The 19,812-nt window shown below is 41.5% G+C and overlaps 1 protein-coding gene across 1 annotated transcript in view; it reads left to right on the forward strand.

Moving 5' to 3' along the window:
• Nucleotides 1-4,707, forward strand: part of VCAN (versican) — a 116,753-nt gene extending 112,046 nt beyond the window's left edge. Inside the window, exons 13-15 of the mRNA XM_040580720.1 lie at nucleotides 1,324-1,468; nucleotides 2,422-2,604; nucleotides 3,074-4,707. Coding sequence (XP_040436654.1) covers nucleotides 1,324-1,468; nucleotides 2,422-2,604; nucleotides 3,074-3,204 — 459 coding nt within the window. The 3' untranslated portion in view covers nucleotides 3,205-4,707. The remainder of the gene's footprint in view (nucleotides 1-1,323; nucleotides 1,469-2,421; nucleotides 2,605-3,073) is intronic.
• Nucleotides 4,708-19,812: the final 15,105 nt, after the last annotated feature.

The raw sequence follows: 19,812 nt of genomic DNA on the forward strand, positions 1-19,812 counted from the left end.
GTTATGCAAATCTTGAATTACTGTGCTTCATTTGGGATCAAGATGAAACAAGAACTGTAATAAAGATTATGCTACCTCTGCTGACTGCAAGGACAGTAGGCTATACATCCCCTACCAAGGACTACTGCACAGATTTTCAATCGGTGTGACACTCCCTTTGTTTCTATTTTTCCTGCTTATTGATCAAAAAACAGACTCAATCCTCTCTAATTTTCATCCGAAAATGACATTGTGCAGTGATGAACTTAGCTGTGCTCGAAAGAGTGCATTCTACGGTGGCATAAAGGTGGGCTTAGCCCATGTGTGGAGCTGTGCGCAGCCTGCCAGCATCCAGCATCCACAGCTTTTGGTAGAGACAGGTCTTTAGGTTAGATGCAGCGGTGAAAGCTGCAGAGCAGTATAGCTAAGTAAGTACGGACTGGCATGTAGCCAGCTTGGACCCTGAAGAACGCAGCCTGCCCAAATCAATATGCCAGATGTGTGCCCCAGGTGCAGGGCTAAGAAACTCTTTTTTATTATTATTGTTAATGCTAAAGATATTTTTCAGCCATTTGAAGGAGGCTTTTTTTGGTGGTTTTTTTTTTTTTGTTTGTTTGTTTGTTTGTCGCATACCAACAATCAGATTTCTGTTTCTAAAACTAGTGTGCCAGTTTCTAGTTTTATTCATATATATTCATAGATGTCTGGATTTATTTTTTCTACAGAGGGCGGAGTTTGAATCATCATTTCTAAAGCTGAAAGGCTGCTGTACATGCTCAGTCTGCCACCTAGGCCTTTTTAAGGGAAATACCAATCTGCAATGATCTGTAGGCACATTCTGACACTTTTACTTATTTTTCACCTAATTCTGCACATCATTGCATTGAATGACTTCATTAAATGAGGTCAGAGAATAAATAATTTGAGTCTGAGAAGCTATTCTGTAATTTGCCACTTAGCAGATGTGGAGTAAATGAGTGTTATGGGCTATTTAGTGCATTGCCTGGCATTCCACCTCATGTCTGTCTATGCAGGAAAAAGTGTGTTTCAGCACACTTGGGATCAGATTTTTCTTGCACTGAATTGGGTCACTTTGTTTTGTACACCTGACATCAGTTTACAGTAGGTGAGAAGTTAGATCAGAATATTTTTTCCCATTGAGATAATCTGTTAATGACATGGGAGGAAATTATAAACCCAGCTTTGTTTAATTTGTGCTTAACAGCCTGAATCAAACAATTGAGATTGCCCTTCACCAAAGGTAATATTGAGTGCTCTTCTGTAAAATGGAATGTAAATATACTCCTGCACTGCGAATAATGGTTTTGCTCCCCTTTTCCACAGCAATATGAGAACTGGCGACCAAACCAACCAGACAGTTTTTTTTCTGCTGGAGAAGACTGTGTTGTTATAATATGGCATGAGAATGGGCAGTGGAATGACGTACCATGCAATTATCACCTTACCTATACCTGCAAGAAAGGAACAGGTAAAACCTTCCCAGTAACAATAGCATAATTCTGTAAATTCCAGTTTTGTAAAGTTAAAATGACAAATTCTAAGTGATTTCTGGTGAGCTGGCAGGCCTGCTTTACAGCATGAACACCATGAAAATATTACGAGCTCTTCCTTCCTGGGATGTCATCACTGTGAAGTATGTAGGCAGTCAGAGCAGGCAGCTGACCACTGGTATGCAGTTAGCTTTTCAGCTGCAGTTAGGCATCATTTTCACCCGTCAAATAATGCTGACCTATGTCTTCCTGTTTTCCAAAACCATCTAGTTTAATAGCAGTTCTAGAAACTGAAAAGCGCATTTGGTTTATACATTGTTAGAGCTGATACTGACAGGAAACCTCACTGTCCACCAGGAGCTATGCAGCAATGTTTTAGGAATTGCCTCTGGCTCTTCAGACTGGGAAAGTAAAGAAGCAGCCAGAATCTTGTGTTTGCCTCCATTGTTCCCAATTACCATTTACAACTTTTTGTTAACGTGGTCCCTGGACCTTGATGGATCCATCAGTTTTGAGTGCTTTTAAATAGTCTGTTGTTGAGGAAGTGAGAACTAGTGAAAATGAGACTTTTTTCTTAAATGTCTGTAAGAGCTTCACTAGTTTTTAGGTTTTGCAGCTTTCCAGTGAAAATCACTTATGTGAGTATACCAGCCTTTTTGGCTCAAATTTACATCAGAAATTTAAACCAGAAAGGGAATACTAACCATACAATCTGCTGGTTTTCAGTTTTCATCATTATCATATTTGCTCTGCAAGACTGGAGGAGAACTACAGAAAAGACTGATCTCCCGGTCCTTAGTTGGATGTGTGTCTTGGGAATCTAACTGAGGTCCCTTGACATCTTCCCTTAGCCGGAGGTTCGAGGTCAGTACCATGTTCAGAAGTGCATTTACAAACTCATGTTTTGGGTTATGTTCTCTCTTCCTTTCAGTTGCGTGTGGTCAGCCTCCCGTTGTGGAAAACGCAAAGACCTTTGGGAAGATGAAACCTCGTTATGAGATCAACTCCCTTATCAGATATCACTGCAAAGATGGCTTCATCCAGCGTCACATTCCAACTATCCGGTGTCAAGGGAATGGAAGATGGGATATGCCTAAAATTACTTGCATGAATCGTGAGTTCTTTGAAAGCAAACCACTGCTGGATCAGAAGCAATAGGCTAATTTAAGATTAATAAGTAATGAACTTATATTTTAAGAGAAGCGTGTATCTGGTATGACAGATTATGACAGCAATACTGCTCACTCTGTGGGAAAAAAACATCAGGACTTCAAAACTAATGAAAATATTCCTCTTCTGTCTTTACAGAAGCCACTAAGATTCTTTTGAATTGAAAAGCACTTTTTCAAAGCCCCTGAAATCAACAGGTTACTAATAACACTAACAATTCTTGCTCCAACTGTGGTCTAACCGTGTGTAAGCGATGCTTCTCCTGTCTGTAACATGGTCATAGAACCAGTTAATCATTTGTTAACCCTCTAATTCATCAAGAATAAGTGGAACTGTAATGTGAAGTGTAACCAGCCCATTCAAAGTTAAATAATTTAAAATTAATTTCCTTTTATTCTTCCTTCTCATTGCAGCATCCACATACCAAAGGACTTACTCTAAGAAATACTACTATAAACACTCTTCATCAGGAAAGGGAACATCATTAAATTCATCAAAACACTATCATCGCTGGATCAGAACGTGGCAGGACTCAAGGCGCTGAGAGCTAAATGGTGAATGGGGATTTCCACCATTTCAGCCAAAGTCATAACTTTCTGTGCCTTTTCTATCACTTATAGGAGTATTATCAAATTGTTTTGAAACTATGGACTGCGGTATTCACAATGCATTTTGCAAAAATACGGTGTTTATCAGAAATTTTTTTTAAAAAAAAAGGAAAGTGCTTATGGGGATAAAAGGAAACCATTTCCAGCCTATAAAGTTTATTAGTCTTCTATATGCCATCAGTGTGGACCATTTTATGATGTATACCAGCCTTCTGCAATATTTAAACAGCTCGATTAGCACCAATGAAAATGTAAATAAGATGATTTTAATGTGTTTAATTGTGTGTTGTTTTTAAAATCCTGTATATAAAATGAAAAGTCACACTAATTTCAGGCATATTTATGGTTAGAATGGCCTCAGAGGTCTTCAGTCATTTATGACGTCGTTTTTATGTTGTTTACCTAGGCTGGAAATGGTTGAAATAACTTCACTGACTGAAATTTGCTATTATCAGGTGAAGATAAACACACAAGTTACATGAGGTTTTGTTCTGTTTGTTTGGTGTTGTTTTTTTTTTTAATGGGAACTATGCCAATTCCCGTCCAAGGCAGTTTGCGTCCGTGTGATGCAAAGTTTAGACAGAGCACATAGAAGTGGCATAAAGCATGAACTAGGGACTGCAATGTGGAACTTTTTTTCTGCCCTCCATTCCAGCTTCACCATTCATGAGAAAGGACTGCATGGAGGAGTTGTGTATGACAAGGAGGGCCTGTAAAAATCCAAGTGCTAATACATTAACTTTATCAACCAGGGCCACTTTTTTGAAAAGAGGAAAAAAAAAATTAAAAAATTGCTTTCACAACATTAACCACAAGGTCTATATTACAGGTCTCTGCATTCTAAAATGGAGATAGACCTGGTGTTTGGGGGATTTTTTTTGTAAAAAACAAACAAAAATCAAAAAAGTAAATAATTTTGTATATATAACCATTTTTTAATCTTTTTATAAAGTAATGAATGTTTGTGTATGAATGCTGCAGCTGTGAAGCGTACATAAATAAATGAAGTAAGCCATACTGATTTAATTTATTGGATGTTATTTTACCCATGCAAAGAAGATTAAAAGAGCTCACCAGTGCAGTATTAGCCCCTGAGCTCCACTTTTGCAACCATCTTTCAAGTTCAACTGCTATTTCCCTGGAGAGCAAAATTCCTGCTAAACAGGATCATTTGTTTGCAGTTAGATGGGTGAGAACGGTGTGACTTACAGAAAAATCAGAATCTTGGCTTTCTAGAAAGAAGTGTGTGCACAAGGAGATTATAGGTTGTAGTTGGTGCAGTGTGTACGTAGGAGTTTTCTATTACGATTTCTTACCCGAGTCAGCTCGGTGACTGACCTGGATATGTACAGTAAGTGTAGAAGGTAACGTCTGAAACGACCTCTCCACAGAAAGGACTACCAAGTCCATATTTCTGCCAAGTGCCTTGCACACCTTTGGGCACAAGACAAAAAAAAAAAAAAAAAGAAGAAGAAGAAAAAAAAGTGAAAATAAACAACAGTAAGTTCCCTATGATATACCTTTAAAAATAACATTACAAATACAAACACAGATGGGAGGTTTACGTCTTTGTGTTAGAGTGGGGATACGATGCAAAAAGTTGAAAGGGAAAGAAAAAGAACTGAGACCCAGCCAACATGCAAGAGTTTGTACCAGGCAGAGCTGCCCATGGAGCGACCTTGCCGTAGCTCATTGGGAACAGTAGCTACAGTTCCAGACAACATCTCTTAAGAAATTGCAGTGACTGCGCCATCGAGTATACCCGATCTTTGTGCGTTCCACATGGCAGTGCATCACTGTGTTGGCCGGTTCATTCCCCACCCCTTGCCCCCAAACAATGCACATAATACTTTTCTCTATTTATATTATTATCTTGTATAGTGTATAATGTGAATGTCTGGTTTTTTTGTGAATGAAAGTCTAAAATCTTTGTAACTTTTATATCTGCTTCTGTTTCACCAAAGAAACAAGGTTTTGCTATACTGTGATTTGTCTTGTTATTGCATGTCTTCCTGTTTAAATCTATGCAATGTGATTTTTTTCATATGAATGCAATTAGACTGTCAGGTACTTCACAGTTATCATGGGCGTAGTCAAGTGCCCACTGGAGTCAAAGAAGTCAGCTGGCTGAACTTTAGTAGTGCTGGATTTGACTTTATATGAGCAGCTCTAGGGGATATTTTAAGATATACATTGTATGTTTTGAAGTCGGTTATTGCTTGTATAAGTCAAGGCTCTGTTCATAAATATACAGTATTCTACACATCACTTTCTTGTACCAGAAACATACAGAAACAGAAAATATATTTTAACACTTTGCAAACTTTTTCACCATATGTATAAAAAACCCTGCATAGATTTGTTGTTCTCTTGTCTACTTGTTGGATTTAAACGATGTTGTAAGGCATTCAGATAACATTGTGATTGTAGTTTTATATAGGTTAGATACAGTGCTTATATTGCTTTTTTTCAACTCCTTCTATTACGCATAATAAAATAGGACTGACAACATTCCTTATTAAAAAAAAAAAAAAAAAAAAAAAAACCAACACAAAACCAAAAAACCCTGTTACCCATGCTTGTTTATTGAGACAGAGAATGGAATTTTATTCAGCTCTGGAGACTTTTTTCTAATACTGACCTAAACCACAAACGTTCCAATACCAAGCCCCTGCAAAATGCACCCACTCAGATCACAGAGCGAGGTCTGCTGTGCAGGCAGGACGCTGGCACGAGTGCCGTGATTCCTTTATGTGGAGCATCTCGGAACTCCAGTACATGGAAGGATGTTGGGATTGGAATAGAGGGCCAGGAGATAAAACTAGAGATTTTAATACTGACTTTTCTGAGTGAGTGTCTCTTAGCTCTGCTTTCTTGCCTTTCAAATTAAACCAGAATTCTTTATAACTTACTTTTCAGTGTTAGCCTGTATCTACTGCAGAGGCAGAAGACTGTTTTCAGTTGTGTTTTCCAAGTACAGACAAGACAAATATCAGAGTGGTATTCCTGTAGTTTACTGCTTCCGCTGTTGCATAAACTTTTTGTCTCTGCTAACACAGTCTGCCATTTCAAAGGATACAGAAACAGCTGCAGACTGGGAGCCAGACAGGTTAGGAGGGGATGGGGCACTGACTGAAGCCATCAGCCTAAAGGGGCTCAGATGCACACCGCGTACCTTGGGGGCTGCTGCCAGCAGCACGTGGAGCATCTGGTTCAGCCAAGGCTCAGGCTGCAGGTTTGTGCACCGAGCTCAAAATGCCACACGACAGCAACTGCGTTTTGTGTGCTCACGAAAATCTCAGCAGAGTGGCTATTATTATTCTGAACATCTCCTCTCCCTTCAGCTATTGACAGTATTTGATTTCCTGGCACAAACCTGAGAGCACAGGGTTCACCTCCTGCGGAGGCTGACACCACACAGGACAGAAGTAAGCCAGGCCACCTATTTCAGTAGAGCTTCTCGAATAGCAAGAGAAGGTGCTAGTTAGTGGAAACATTCCTGTATTCCAGCTACACCCTGAAAGATACACAACTCCTTGAAGCTAGGGAAGAAGAGGCAGCTCCCTGATGGCAGGTCTCCTTGAGGGACATTGGGTTCTAGGGAACCTCTCACCTGAGGTACAGCTGGAAGTAGTGACTCATCAGAGATTGGGGATGGATGAACCACGTAGGAGAAAACACAAGTCCCTGGAAATGCAACAGGTGGGCCAGCGAGATGCAGACGAGCTGTCTAGGGGCTGCCAATGGAAACAACAGCCTGCAAAGAGGGCTTTGCAGTTAGAATTGCTTTGCCATGGCAGTGGCTGGAGGAACATTGTCTGAGGTTCAATGTATAGGTATGGTTAAGGCCTCTATCTGCAACACTTTTTGAAGTGTAAAGCCTTAATTTCAGTAGGCAGCATCTTCGGTCTAATCATAAACAAACCCAGCACATGCAAGCAGAGACATTCCCTTGGCACTGGGATGCTGAAACTGCAACATCTGGTGCAAGTTTGACCAGTAAAAGGCTCAGCAGCACAGCAGCATGGGGTGACCAAGGAGGACGTGAAGCAAGAGGAGGAGCAGCTACCAATGTAAAGGTTTGTTACGTGACTTCTGAAAACCTGGATCCTGCTGAGAGCATCACGTGTGGATATAACGAAATCCTCAGCAAAGCTCTGCACCTCTAGTAATTTTGGGGTTTGATTTCTTTTTTCCATATTGTAAATGCTGACTTATTGCATTTGAGAGAGCCATGTTTTTTTCTGCTAAGAAGTCTTGCTGCTGTTGTCGCAAGACAGCCACCAGATGGTTCCTCTTCAGCATGAGTAGGGCTGCTGAAGGAGCAGCGGCTGTAGAGATGCCTCCTAGGGCTTAAAGGCAGAGCTGTGAACCTCAATGGCAGTTGCAGGCAGAGGGGTGTGAATCGTTCCTGGTCTGAACCGGAGCTATCTCATAGCCCAGATGGTAGGGAAAAAGGGTGGTCATGTTCTTTGCTCAGTTAAAAGTCTTGCAACATGCCGTCCTAGAGGTAGAAGATGGCTCAAGCTGTCTGTAGACTTCAGCTCTCCAGGCAGAAAATAGCACCAGGAAACATTTAAGGTGTAGCATACCAAAAATTACCAGAAAAATCTCTGCCTTCAGTGCAACAGTGTTAATGCACAAAGGCAAATGCGTTCTTTTTCAGAGAAAACATATAACTTATATTATTGATTGTAAGCAGTAATGTACATATGACTCCATGAGCACACTGCTTTTCCTGACAAATGTCGAAAGGAATACAAACAGTTTGGACAAATCACGGACAAAAGCTTGCAGAGCCATGAAAACTTGTTAGCCTGGTGAAGCAAACAAGTATAGTCATTGTAAGGACAGAAATATCACGCTGAAAGAGATGTATAAATTGAATACTCCAGCAGTAGACCTGGAAGGAAACCCAAGAGCCTGTAAAGTGCAATTTGATGGCAAATTTTAGTTCTCACAGAAAATAAATATTTTCAAGTGGGGAAGCCATTGGATGTTACTGCTATAGAGACTGTTACTGTGTAAATGCAGATAAAAAAAGAGAAATGGGACCTTGAGGTGTATTATGAGGGATTTATTGCAAGGGTGGGAGTGGATTCATGATATTAAAATGCCTCCAGATTTCCAGCTGCCAATAGCCAGGAGAAATTAATTCAAGCTGGAAATGGTCCAGCAGCCTGCTTCTGTGATGGCTGGAAGGATGGGGATGCTAAAAGGAAGGCAAACGCTGGCGGTGGTCCTGCACAGATGCAGCAGTCTTAAGGAACAATTACACGGCTTCTGGTTTTAAGCTCTGGACATTGCATTGTGTAGTGGTGAGAAGTTCTGTGACAGTAAAAGTCCTTATTACTTTAATACAGGGTGTAATCAGTTTAGGAAAGGGGATAAATGGTGTGGTTGTCTTCAGTAGCAGGAGAATGGCAGGAATTTTAGTCCCGTGTTTCTTACACTACAGTGTTTAGTGTAATAATTACACATCATGTTCCTGCATGGTAGGGAAAAAAATAGTGCTGAGGTTATGTACAAAGATCTGCAGCAGATCCAGGTGACGAATCTGTGCTTACTAAGGGGCCTGTTCCTTCACGGGCGTGAAAAAACCAAAAGTGACTTTTCCAAGCAGGCAATGGAAATTTTGATTCCAGAGGCAATAGGATCCCAGGCTGCTCTCTTCAGGGTTAAAACAAACCTTGCGCTCACCCACGTACCACATCTTTGTTAATATATTTTTTTTAATAATCTTACAAAACTGGAAAAAAGCAGCAGATGCTGCTGATGGTGCTATTTGCTCGCTGAACGAAGGGTCCCTTTGATTGTGAAAGCCATGCCTGTTCTTCCACTGCATCTTGCTCATTTTAAGCCATGGCAATTCTAGATGTGCTCAGATCTTGGCCAAGGACAGTATATGGCAGGATAACAGGGCCGGCGACCCCTCCCAGCACACTTTCCACGTCGATCTCTTGGTGAGAGAGAAGGCAGCCCTCAGCTTCACGTGGCTGCTGAGGTGATGCCGTACCTGCATGACCTGCAGCATGAGGCAGCTCAGAGGTGCAAGTGCCAGGCTGGAGGCAATGTCCTGTGCCTCCCAAAAGGTCATTTCGATGGGAGTATGTGCTCTGCTAACAAAACACATGGACTCTGGTGCATTTCAAACCACGCTGTGGCCAGGCTCATACTTGCAGCTTGAAAACAGCTGATGGTACAGGGCTGAAATGTCAGCTATTCCCCTTTTGCTTTTGGGGAAAATAAAGACGTTTTCCTCTCAGGAGGCTGAACAGGTCATGCTGATTTTCTCATGCTTTCAGGCTATAAAGAGAATCATAAACCCAGCACAGAGTCACTGATCATGGTACCAAATTAATTGCACCCCACCGAGTCCTGCAGAAACCATCTCTGTTGGGTATCTCCATAAGAGGATCTGCAGTGTGTCGGAGCAAAGGTCTGTCTACTTGCACTGTGCCATCACTGACACGCTTTAAGGGAAAAGACATGATTGGAAAAAGTGATGTTTTGATCCCTGTGTCCTTCACATCCCAGCAGCCTGGCTCCCTCCCTGTGGGTGTGCTTTCCAGACTGACATTTTAAAAGGCAGAGTAAGAAAGACAAAAAAACATCAGAAAATAATGTTATGATGAAAGGGAGTTGTGATGCCAGAGGCAAAAATGTAGGAAGAGTGATGGGAGGAAAAGCACATGGGTATTGATTTGGAAATGGAAAACCAATCCATGTTGAATTTGTATTAGGGAGGAGTTTGAATTTATACCAAGGAATTTATACCAACAAAACTGTTATATCACCAGTAAGTACACATCGATATAATAGCTACATGTAGTATAAAACATATGCTATTATAGTTTTAGATAAACTGGCCTAAATGTGTATGCTTTTCATTTGGTAGCAGTTTACAGGTTACAGGTGTTTTTTTAAAAAGCTACCGCAATTCTTCAGGACTGTAAGACAGACCTTTCAGCCTGTGTTTGCACAAGTAGGCTACACTTTCAGTCACTCTCCAATCCTTGAAAATTCTTAGGAACAGCTGTTTGTACTTGTAAAGCCAGACATTTGAGTATAAAATGACAGGCAATGTGGACACAAAGATTTTTCAAGTTGCCTGAAGTGACATTAATATACTGCTGAAGTGACATGTCTTCTAAAGATAAGAGAAGTGCTTAGGACATACAGCATCACTTACTGTCACTCCTGAGTGGGTGGTTCTTCCTGCAGAAGAGATTCCAAATGTGAAAGTTAAGGAAAAGCTTGGGGTTCAGCCTACAAAAGCCTTTTGAACTTTGCAGCGTGCTGGATACTAGCTAACATGTAATTACACAGGGAAGTGAGTTTACATTTACCTTTTAGGACATAGTTTTACAGTTGTATATAGTAAACCTTCATTTTTCCGGGGTAAAATAAATCAGATATGCCTATTTTGAATGACTCGATACAGTGAGTCCAAGGAAGCATTAACCACATCAGAGCTAACCTTAAGGGAAAAAAGAACAGTTGCCAAAGGAGAGATTAATAGAATTACAGAAATCCAACCCTGTTTCTCGAGCCCTGCCCCAGCTGACTCCAAGCACAGCTCTGATCCTGAAAAGGCCATGGGATTGCTACAGGCTGCTGAGGATGGCGCTGGGGATGCTGTGTTTGGGCTGCTGTGTTTGCAGCTGCTGAGATATGCCCCAAGCCCCAGGCGCGGCGGGAGGGCAGTGCCAGCACGGAGTGCCGTAAGAGAGAGAAAGCAGGATAACTGTGGCTGGTGTTACTGAGCCAGGGCAGGAGCAAACCCCCTGCCTGGACGAGCCCCGTCCCATGGAGAAACTCTGGGGAGCCCACAAGAGCTGTCACCTTGTGCTGGCAGGCATCAGACCTCGAACCTTCCCCGATGTGATGTGACTTTAGGTTTTGGCTGTACATGAAGGAGCTGGGACATTGCTGCTAGGCTAAACCCATTCCAAGATGGCCAAGGCAATGCAAATGCAGCCACTGTTCAATTTGTGGCAAATGATAGTATACAATTGCCCAACAAATCGGCAGACTGCTAGGACAGTTTTGGTTCGTTCTGTGGGGTACAAGTCTTCTTTTCGGCTAAATTGTTGTGGCTTTTCAAAAGCAGGTGCACATCACGTTGTCCCTATATGTAGCTAAGACACCTACACTGCTGCGTTCATGGCTTCACATAGCCACTTTCCCTTGAGGCTGTATGTCCTCCAAACCATCCTCTGCTGCTGCTAAGCTTCCCTTTATTCCTGTGGAGTTCACTGATCTTATTCTTCCTGTGCAAAGAAATAATGTTGCGCATTCAAAATAATTCTTTCAACCTCTATGATAGTAATCTGCCAAAGTTAACACATTGTTTTATTGTCCTTTGTTTATCTTCTTACAAGGGTCTGGTGTTGTCTGTACCTGGAAATCCAGAACTGCCTCTTGATGTCTTCCGTGACCACCTCATGGCAGAGACACCTTTTTGGATCTTGGCCAATATATATATTTTCTATGTGATAGCCAGACTGTAAATACCTCTAGCTGATCTCACATCACATAAATGACGCTTTTTGGCTGTAAATTTTAAGCTTGTGCTCCACTGACAGTAAGCAAACATCACAAAAGAGAAACAAGTAAATTCTATGTAGTACAAAACTTTTTTTTCCTTTCTCATCTTTGCTGTATTGCTATTTACATAACCAAAATAGCACATAACTGCTCCTAGCTCCTTCTTTTTTTACAACAGAGGTTTTTGAGACCTGTGTGTCTTCAGATAAGACAATGGTAAATATCCCACCCTGACCCTCCATGGTCAAGCGTTTGAAAAAAACCCCACAACCAGTTTTAAACATACATCAACAGCCATCCTTCCATCTCACCTGAGAAGTGTGCTTCATTAATTAATGCTCTCCAGCTTTCATAAATTAATGAAAGCTGACAGGCATTATTTTTTTTTTTTTAATTATGTATTGAGTATCATAACAAAAAACATCTCTCCTGGAGTAAGGAGAAAGTGTAAATATTTAGCAGCCTTACTCTCACTTAATTAGAGTGGAGCTTTTGTGTGAAATACTTATCTCACGTGCTTTAGGAACAGATTCAATCAGGAGTGAATGGGATGTTACGTTCTCAAAGCTGGAGAAGTCAAGTTCTCCTTTCATCGTTTACGTTGCCTTACTCCAGTCACAGACTCTTCAGATGCAAGTTGTGACACAGCATGTAGGCAATGGTTAACAAAAAAAATGAGCAGATATTTTCCAGTATTTCATGCCTTTCCCAGCCATTTGTGTGTTTCTGTGCAAGCTGAGTGCAGAGGAACCCAGCAAGGATTCCCAGCAAGAAGTGTGACGGTACTGTTTAGAAGTAGCAGGGTTGTCTAGTATTTGTTCTCAGATGCTCTAAATCATCCGTGATTTGAAGTGCAATGACAACAGAAAGGCACAGAGATGAGCTGAAGGAATGATGCAAAATCATTGCTGGAAGCATCATGGAAAGCAGGAGGGAGGAGGAACCCTTTGCTGTGTTTTATTGTAACCTGGTTTCGCAGAGGTGAATAAGCCCGTTTTAAACTTGGGTCAGAATGGCTATGAATGAACTGCGATTTAATTGTACAGCTGAGGAGAAAAAGGGATCTTCCCAAATCAAGGGACCAATACACACTTGAGTTTGGATCTGAAATATCCAGTCTCATAACAGCTCCTAGCTGTTTTATGGCAAGTACAGTTTGAGTCTGACCTACCCACACAACTGCCCGGGTGGGTACTTTTACTTAGCAAAACATCTAGGGTCACCTTTGGGAGCTATTCCTATGCTCATTAGCCTTGGAGCACGACGTAACCAAGGTCTAATGCAAACTGCTGCATGACAGGGCACGGAAGAAGAGCAAGAAAATAGAGAAATATTAGGAAAAAAATAATTGCCTGGGGATAAGTTTTGGTGGACGCTAGTATGTCTCCTTCCAAGATCAGCCTCTCCACATCCGAGAATGAGATAAGCTCCAACAAGTACTGGACTACATGGATTTTATTAAAGTTTATGACTTCTTCAGCTTCACACATGCACAAAAATTAAACCCATATAGTTATGCCCCAGGGCAAAACATCTTTGGCTGAAATAGCCAGCAGGATGACAACAGCAAAATGACAGTCTTTGCATTTTAAGGGACTGTATCTCTCTTTTGTACCCTCCCTGCCGCAGACACGTAGTTGTTTAACTCAGTTACAATCAGTCAGGGAGTTAGAGGTGAAAGAACTTTATTTGCTTGCCTGTATTATTTATTTAGAAGTAAAAATCCTTACTTCAAGTTCAGAAGTGGCAGAAAAGAGGCTTGAAAAGTCAGGAAAAAAGTAAAGGGAAAAGGAATCAGATTACCCCCTGCCCCCAACCGCCCCCCTCCCCTCCGCCCCCCCCCAAAAAAAAAAAAAAAAAAAAATCTCAGAAGGAGAAAAATGGCCTGAACAGAGGAAATAACTTGATACCACTGGGGAGAATTCATCGCCTTAAAAATTGTTCTTGATGATGGATTCCCTAGTGGCTCAGAGACTTTTTCTTTTTACTGGGAACTAATCAAGGAGGGGTCAAATCTTAAGATGCCTTGCAATCTACAGCATACATTTCTGGTCAGTGAGAATCAATATTGCAGTTCAACTATTCAAAGGATTTCTTTGGGTAGCTACAATATCAGTTTTATATCATCATCGGATTTATATAATCTCTTCTGACATGCACCAGAGTCAAGAAGGAAAACATACTATGCCGTAACAAATGAGTGTACTAATTGCTAATCATATCTACAGTGTACCAGCAATGCTGACATATTCTTTATAGCAGCATCCTGCTTCAAGATGCTGCATGGAAAACCTGTGTCCAAGGATCATAAAGAAAACGTATAAGCATGAAGAGCTTGGCCTTACAAGATCTTAGCACCTCCTCATACTCATTCTTCAAGTAGATTTGGGCTTGTGCAAACTGATTTTCAATACTAAATGGTTCAGGACACCTGGTATTTGAGGCTTTGATCCAATATTTATTAATGTAGTAAATATCTTATTGTACAATATGATTAACTTTATGCCCAGAGGCAAGGTTCGCCAACATAAAGCCAAAGACAAATAAAAAAAGAAATGATGAAATGTTCATGTTTTGCTTCATTTTGTGTTCAGAAGCAAGTTCAAAATGGGTGGGTTAAAAGGGAGAGCTTTAAAACATGACTATCTGCAGTATCAAGTATTCTATCTGCAGTATCAAGTATTCAGACAGAAAATGTGTAACGAGGAAACCCTGTTTAACATGAGCACAGTCAAATTTTTATTTTCAGGCCTTGTATTTTATGGAAGCTACAAGCACACCCCTGAAAAGAGAAGTGGAAGTTTGGCCAAGCTGGGTATTGCCTCAAATATTACAGAAGAAGGTAAAATCTGGTGTTACTTGTCAATAAATGTCTGCCTTCCCAAAGTCCATCCAGGGTGCCTGTGGGATGCTGATGTCCGTGTTTGCATGGGGGCATGATGAATCCTCTGGGTCTACAGGCCACCACCTGCTATTTGCACTTGGCTGTAGTTTGTTGTGTTATAAACTGACTGTGGTGATCTCCCCGTTCTTCCCTACAGGTGTCTCTGTTCATTTCGGCACTTGGCTTACTTCAGTTTTGCAGAAGTGGCCATGGAAGCTCCTGGGACCCGTCCTCATTTTTCCAGCATGCTGAGTGCATCTCAAATCACCTTCTTCACTTGGTTGCTGCTGGTCAGTCTTTCCCCAGTTCTTCTCCCATGCTGCTAATCAGCCCGTTAATCTATAAGAGAAGGAACCTTCTCAGGTCCTGGACCCACCTTATGGAAGGATTTGGGAAAGGAAGGGAGATCCTGCATCTCTACATCTGCAAATCCTTTCTGAATGTCCAGTGCTTGGGTCTCCTAAGCCACCTTCATAGCCAAAATGCCAATGCAGACTTTAATTTTCTACCCATTATGACAATATCCTTCTCCTGGGCTTTGGCATTACACCATGCACGGCTGTGTTCGTTGCATAGTGGTATTAGGATGATTTTCCCATCTTTGTGCTTTAACCTTGTCACGTTTTTGAAAACCCTTTACTTGCTGTATTGATGCTTTTACCCTCATCAGCTGCAAGTGACTTGACTACTGAAGGTCTCTTGACCTTGCATGACCTGACCTCCTCCACGCTCCTCCAGAGCGTTAGAAGATTGGGCTGTGCCACCACACACCCCACTGTGCCAACAGGTTACACACTGCCCACACATTGTGTCTGCAAGAAACTTTTATCTGTCTTAAGAAAAAGGTAAAAGCTCCCCTTGCAAGTCAATGAAATCTCATTTTCTTTCTTTCTTTTTTTTTTTCCTCCTTCTTTTGTTAATACCTACAAGCGCATAGCTGTTTTGAGTTTTGGTCATTAATATTCTCTGTCAGGCTGAACAAGACAAATTTATGTTTCTTGCATTCATATTGAGATTTTTTTTATTGTTACAGTGCATGCATCTACCTCTTAGCTTCTAATTGAGTTGCAAGGTGTTGTAGTTCAGTTCCTTCACCTTTTATGCCAGGCTCTTTTCACCAGTTTTAACACAAATGACAATAATGATGAAAATGTTTCTACCAGTACGAAGCTGTGAGGTAAGATAGCTTTACATTTTTCTTCTTCAAGCTTAGTATTTTTAGCAAAGGAAAATCTTTCTAATACCAAACACACAAAAAAGTCCTTAAGCCTTCAGGCATTGTAAGATTTCTTAAGAAAATTAATTTCTAACTTTGGAAATACTGGAATGCTATTGATTTAAATTTTTTTTAGGTTTTGCTTGGAAACTACTTGGCTGAACATTTTGACTTTTTAATGAAGTCTGCATAGCTGCATGATTGGGGACTTCAAGAAAAACCCTGAATATTGCAGGGCCTGTGGTATATAGTGAGGCACAGACACATTCAAAAGTTCCCTTTGAAGCATAAAGGTTTGCACTGATAACTACTGTGTATGTATTATTGATAATGTTATGGTGAACTGACTTGGGAAATTCCAGTGCCTATTAATATATTTTTCATTATGGCCCCTGTTAAAGCTGCTTGAAACTGAAAGGGAAAAAAATATTATTTCCCTCCACCGTCTGAGTCTTCACGGTGGAAGCGTGTACTCTTTTGAAAAGCAGAAAAGACTAATGGGAGTATAAAAATACCGTGTTTTCAGTGAAAAAGCAGCTTGGGTTTTTTTGCTCGGTGGTGTGTTGGCTACTTCAAGAGAAATCTGGCATTTGTTACCGTATTAGGATCAACCTTCAGATTTCACCTTGAAGCAGGAGTGTGCACTGTTTGCCTCCACTGAGAAGACAAGCAACAACAGACGCTAGGCAGCAAATAAAGCTCTCAGCTATCAGTCTGTCCTCGTAAAACAGCAGTCCTGAAACATCAGGTGATTTTTCTTTCTTGCCTGTGCATTTTACTGAAGTAGCACAATGTGCATTTAAGGACCGTTTAGACAAGTATACAGAGAGCACACACAAAGCCTTTCCTCTTCAGGTGTAAACAATCAGCTGTGGTTAAGGATTTCTGCAAATGAGTTAGGGGAAAAGGAGGAGACACAAGCTTCTGTAAGGTGTCAGCTGAGAGGGATTTATAGGAGCATTGACCCGTTGCCCGTGAAGCTTCTGGGTGTTTTAGCTCAGCAAAGCTCAGGTGAGCTATGCATTTCTGAAAATCCTGGTTATTTTCTGCAGGAAATGCAGGTGGCTATATGAGAGAGAAACACGTCAGGGGCAGGGCTTGCAGCTTCTGGGGCAACGGATGAAAAACCCGGCCAGATAAGCAAAGGGTCTAGGGGTGCTGCAAGGAGAGCGTGCTCAAGTCCAGAGGATAAACCACTGGTATGCTTTGTAGGAGGGGGCTTGGCTGATGGACTCATGACAAAATTATCCGTTAAAATAAATACCTGAGTGTGTTCATAGAGAAATCTAGGAAGAAGGCTCTACTATTCTTCCAGTACAGTGGCTGCACTCAGATTATGCTTTCCTCGCGTCTGTTGAGGGCAAAGCACATTCCTCTCATTCATTTCACTGTTCAAGTAGCAATAAAGCTAAGGTAAATAAAAAATAAATACATAAATCTTCAAGAAGGTTGTAGCAAGCTCTGTTCATTTCCTTGCCAAAGCTACCTAACGTGAGCCAGAGGTGTACCTTTTCTAGGTACCATGTGTGATAGTCTTTGTAATTTAACAGATCCTATGTAAGGTTTACTGCCCGCTGACTTTGTGGTTGTTGTATCTTTTTTTAATTATGTGTAATCAACAAAAGGTAAATACCAGCTAAACTAAAAAGAGCTGTCCTTTTTGCTAAAATATACAAATAGCAAGTCTAGGACAGAAGAAAGTCAATGACCTCAATCATAACTAATTTTTTGGCTCCCAACACTTCGTAGTTTTCTAAACTCGCCTTTCAGACACCATGATGGGGCAATGCAGCAAAACATCTGCACAGCGTTTTGCTCACTCTTTCTTTCTTTTTTAATTTTTATTTTCTTTGCCACTGATCAGGTGAGAACACATTATTTACATCAGCTCCAAAGTGCTGTTGGTACCCTCCTGATTAGTTTCTGAGGACTGACCTGGAGAGGTCACTATGGTATATAACCTCAGCCTGGACGGGGTTCAGGGCTGCAGCTGATGCTGGTTGGGATGTAACCTTCTCTCTTCACCACAGTGGGGAGAAGCATTTGAAGCTGTCGTCTCAGATTTCTTCTTTCCTGACATGTATGTATTCCATAACTCCTTCAGACTTAATTGCTTTTGGCTGAAGGAGCTTATAAGCTGCTGTCACTAAAGTTTCTGTCCTGCCCTCAGGACTCTAAACTGATGGCCTCAACAATAGGATGTGATGGGGCATTTTGAGTTAAAACTGAGCGCTTTGCAAGCCAAGCCTTTCTAAATTAGTTTCCTGGGTGTTTGATTCCCTGCTACCTCATTGGCAGCTTTATTTCCTGGTACTAGCTGAGTGTGGGCCGTGTTATTTTTATTAGTTTTGTGATTAGTTACTGCCCTTTGCAATGTGAGGCGTCTTTCTCAGAACATGATTTGGTTTCTGGCAGGGCCAGGCCACATCAGTCTCAAGTACTCCATCTGTTGATGTTTCCAGTTCATAAGAAAAAGTGACCTCATGTGGCCTATGAATTGGTGGTCTCTGCTTTTTTACAAGGAAAATGTACCACCTGCTTTCTCCAGGGGTATTCTTGCATGGAGCAGAAATATCCTTGAATTTTACAGCACCTTTCTTCAGCGAACTGTAGCCATGGTGGAGCACATCACAGCATTTCAGTATCAATGGGCCGCAAAAATTTAGCGATATGCAGATCCAAGTCAGACATCTCCAGTTTGACCTAAAAATTGTCTGCACTGGGAGGAAAAAAAGAAAGCACTGCACTCCCGGGAGCTCTTTCTCAGCTTTCCCCTTGGAACAGAGAACTGAAAGGGTTTCATTTTCCCCCAATTCCATAAAAATGTCTTTTTCTAAACTACATCAGTTCAGAGAATGAAAAATCCTGAATCTTCCCCTAACCTTTGCCTTTCTTCGTATCCCCAGAGTACCTTGGCTAAAACAGCAAATTTATTCTGAAGCCAGAAATACTGTGTCAAATGGAAACTGCAAACCACATGTGTAAAGGTAAATTCCCTTTTCCCATCAGCTGGTCAATAAGACAGGCTCTCGCAGATTTTGCTTTTTTCTCTGGCAATAATTGATAGGGGTGGGACAGCAAGGAAGGCGAAAAGCTGTGGGTGGCTTTACAATAGTATCAGAAGGATTGAGGGACGCGAGTGCTGTTTGCTTTCGGCACATTTTTTTTCTTACAATTCATTTAGGAGCTGTTGAAAATCTCTCCTCTGTGCTTTATTTATTCAGCCTGTCCACTGACAAGGACCGAAATTACACATGTCAATAGCTCTGCGTAGCGGGGGCCGTTACATTCGTATCCAGTTAAGGATCTAAAATACAACTCCAGCATTCCTCACAATTTGCATGGAAATTAGAACACTAAAACCCACACAGTGAGGTTTATTTCCTTGACTGTTTTTTGGTTATGAACTGATCGTGTGTACTACCCAGAGAATGCCTGTGAAACCCTATTTTGTTCACCTGTCAGATGGAATAAACCTGGTTAATTTATGTTGGGCCCGGCACTAGTGGTCTCACCGGAGGCAATTCCATACCTGCTATCAATGACTGTGCCGTGATGACGCACTGTTTTGCCCCCACCCTGCGGTGTATAATGCCATGGGTGTAATCCCACCCCTGTCAGTTATCGCCGGGGAAAAAAGCAAAATCTGACGGGAAAAGGGAATTTGCCTTTACACATGTGGTTTGCAGTTTCCATTTGACACAGTATTTCTGGCTTCAGAATAAATTTGCAGTTTTGGCCAGGGCACTCTGGGGATACGAAGAAAGGCAAAGGTTAGGGGAAGACTCGGGGTGGCCGGGGTGACTTTTGTAGGCTCCGGGTTCCTTCCTCCTCTGTCCCCAGCGTGTGGCAGGACGGTGCCCCCAGCACCGAGAGGGCGCAGGAGCGATTTGA

The sequence above is a fragment of the Falco naumanni genome, chromosome Z (assembly GCF_017639655.2).
Source record: "Falco naumanni isolate bFalNau1 chromosome Z, bFalNau1.pat, whole genome shotgun sequence".
Taxonomy (NCBI): Eukaryota; Metazoa; Chordata; class Aves; order Falconiformes; family Falconidae; genus Falco; species Falco naumanni.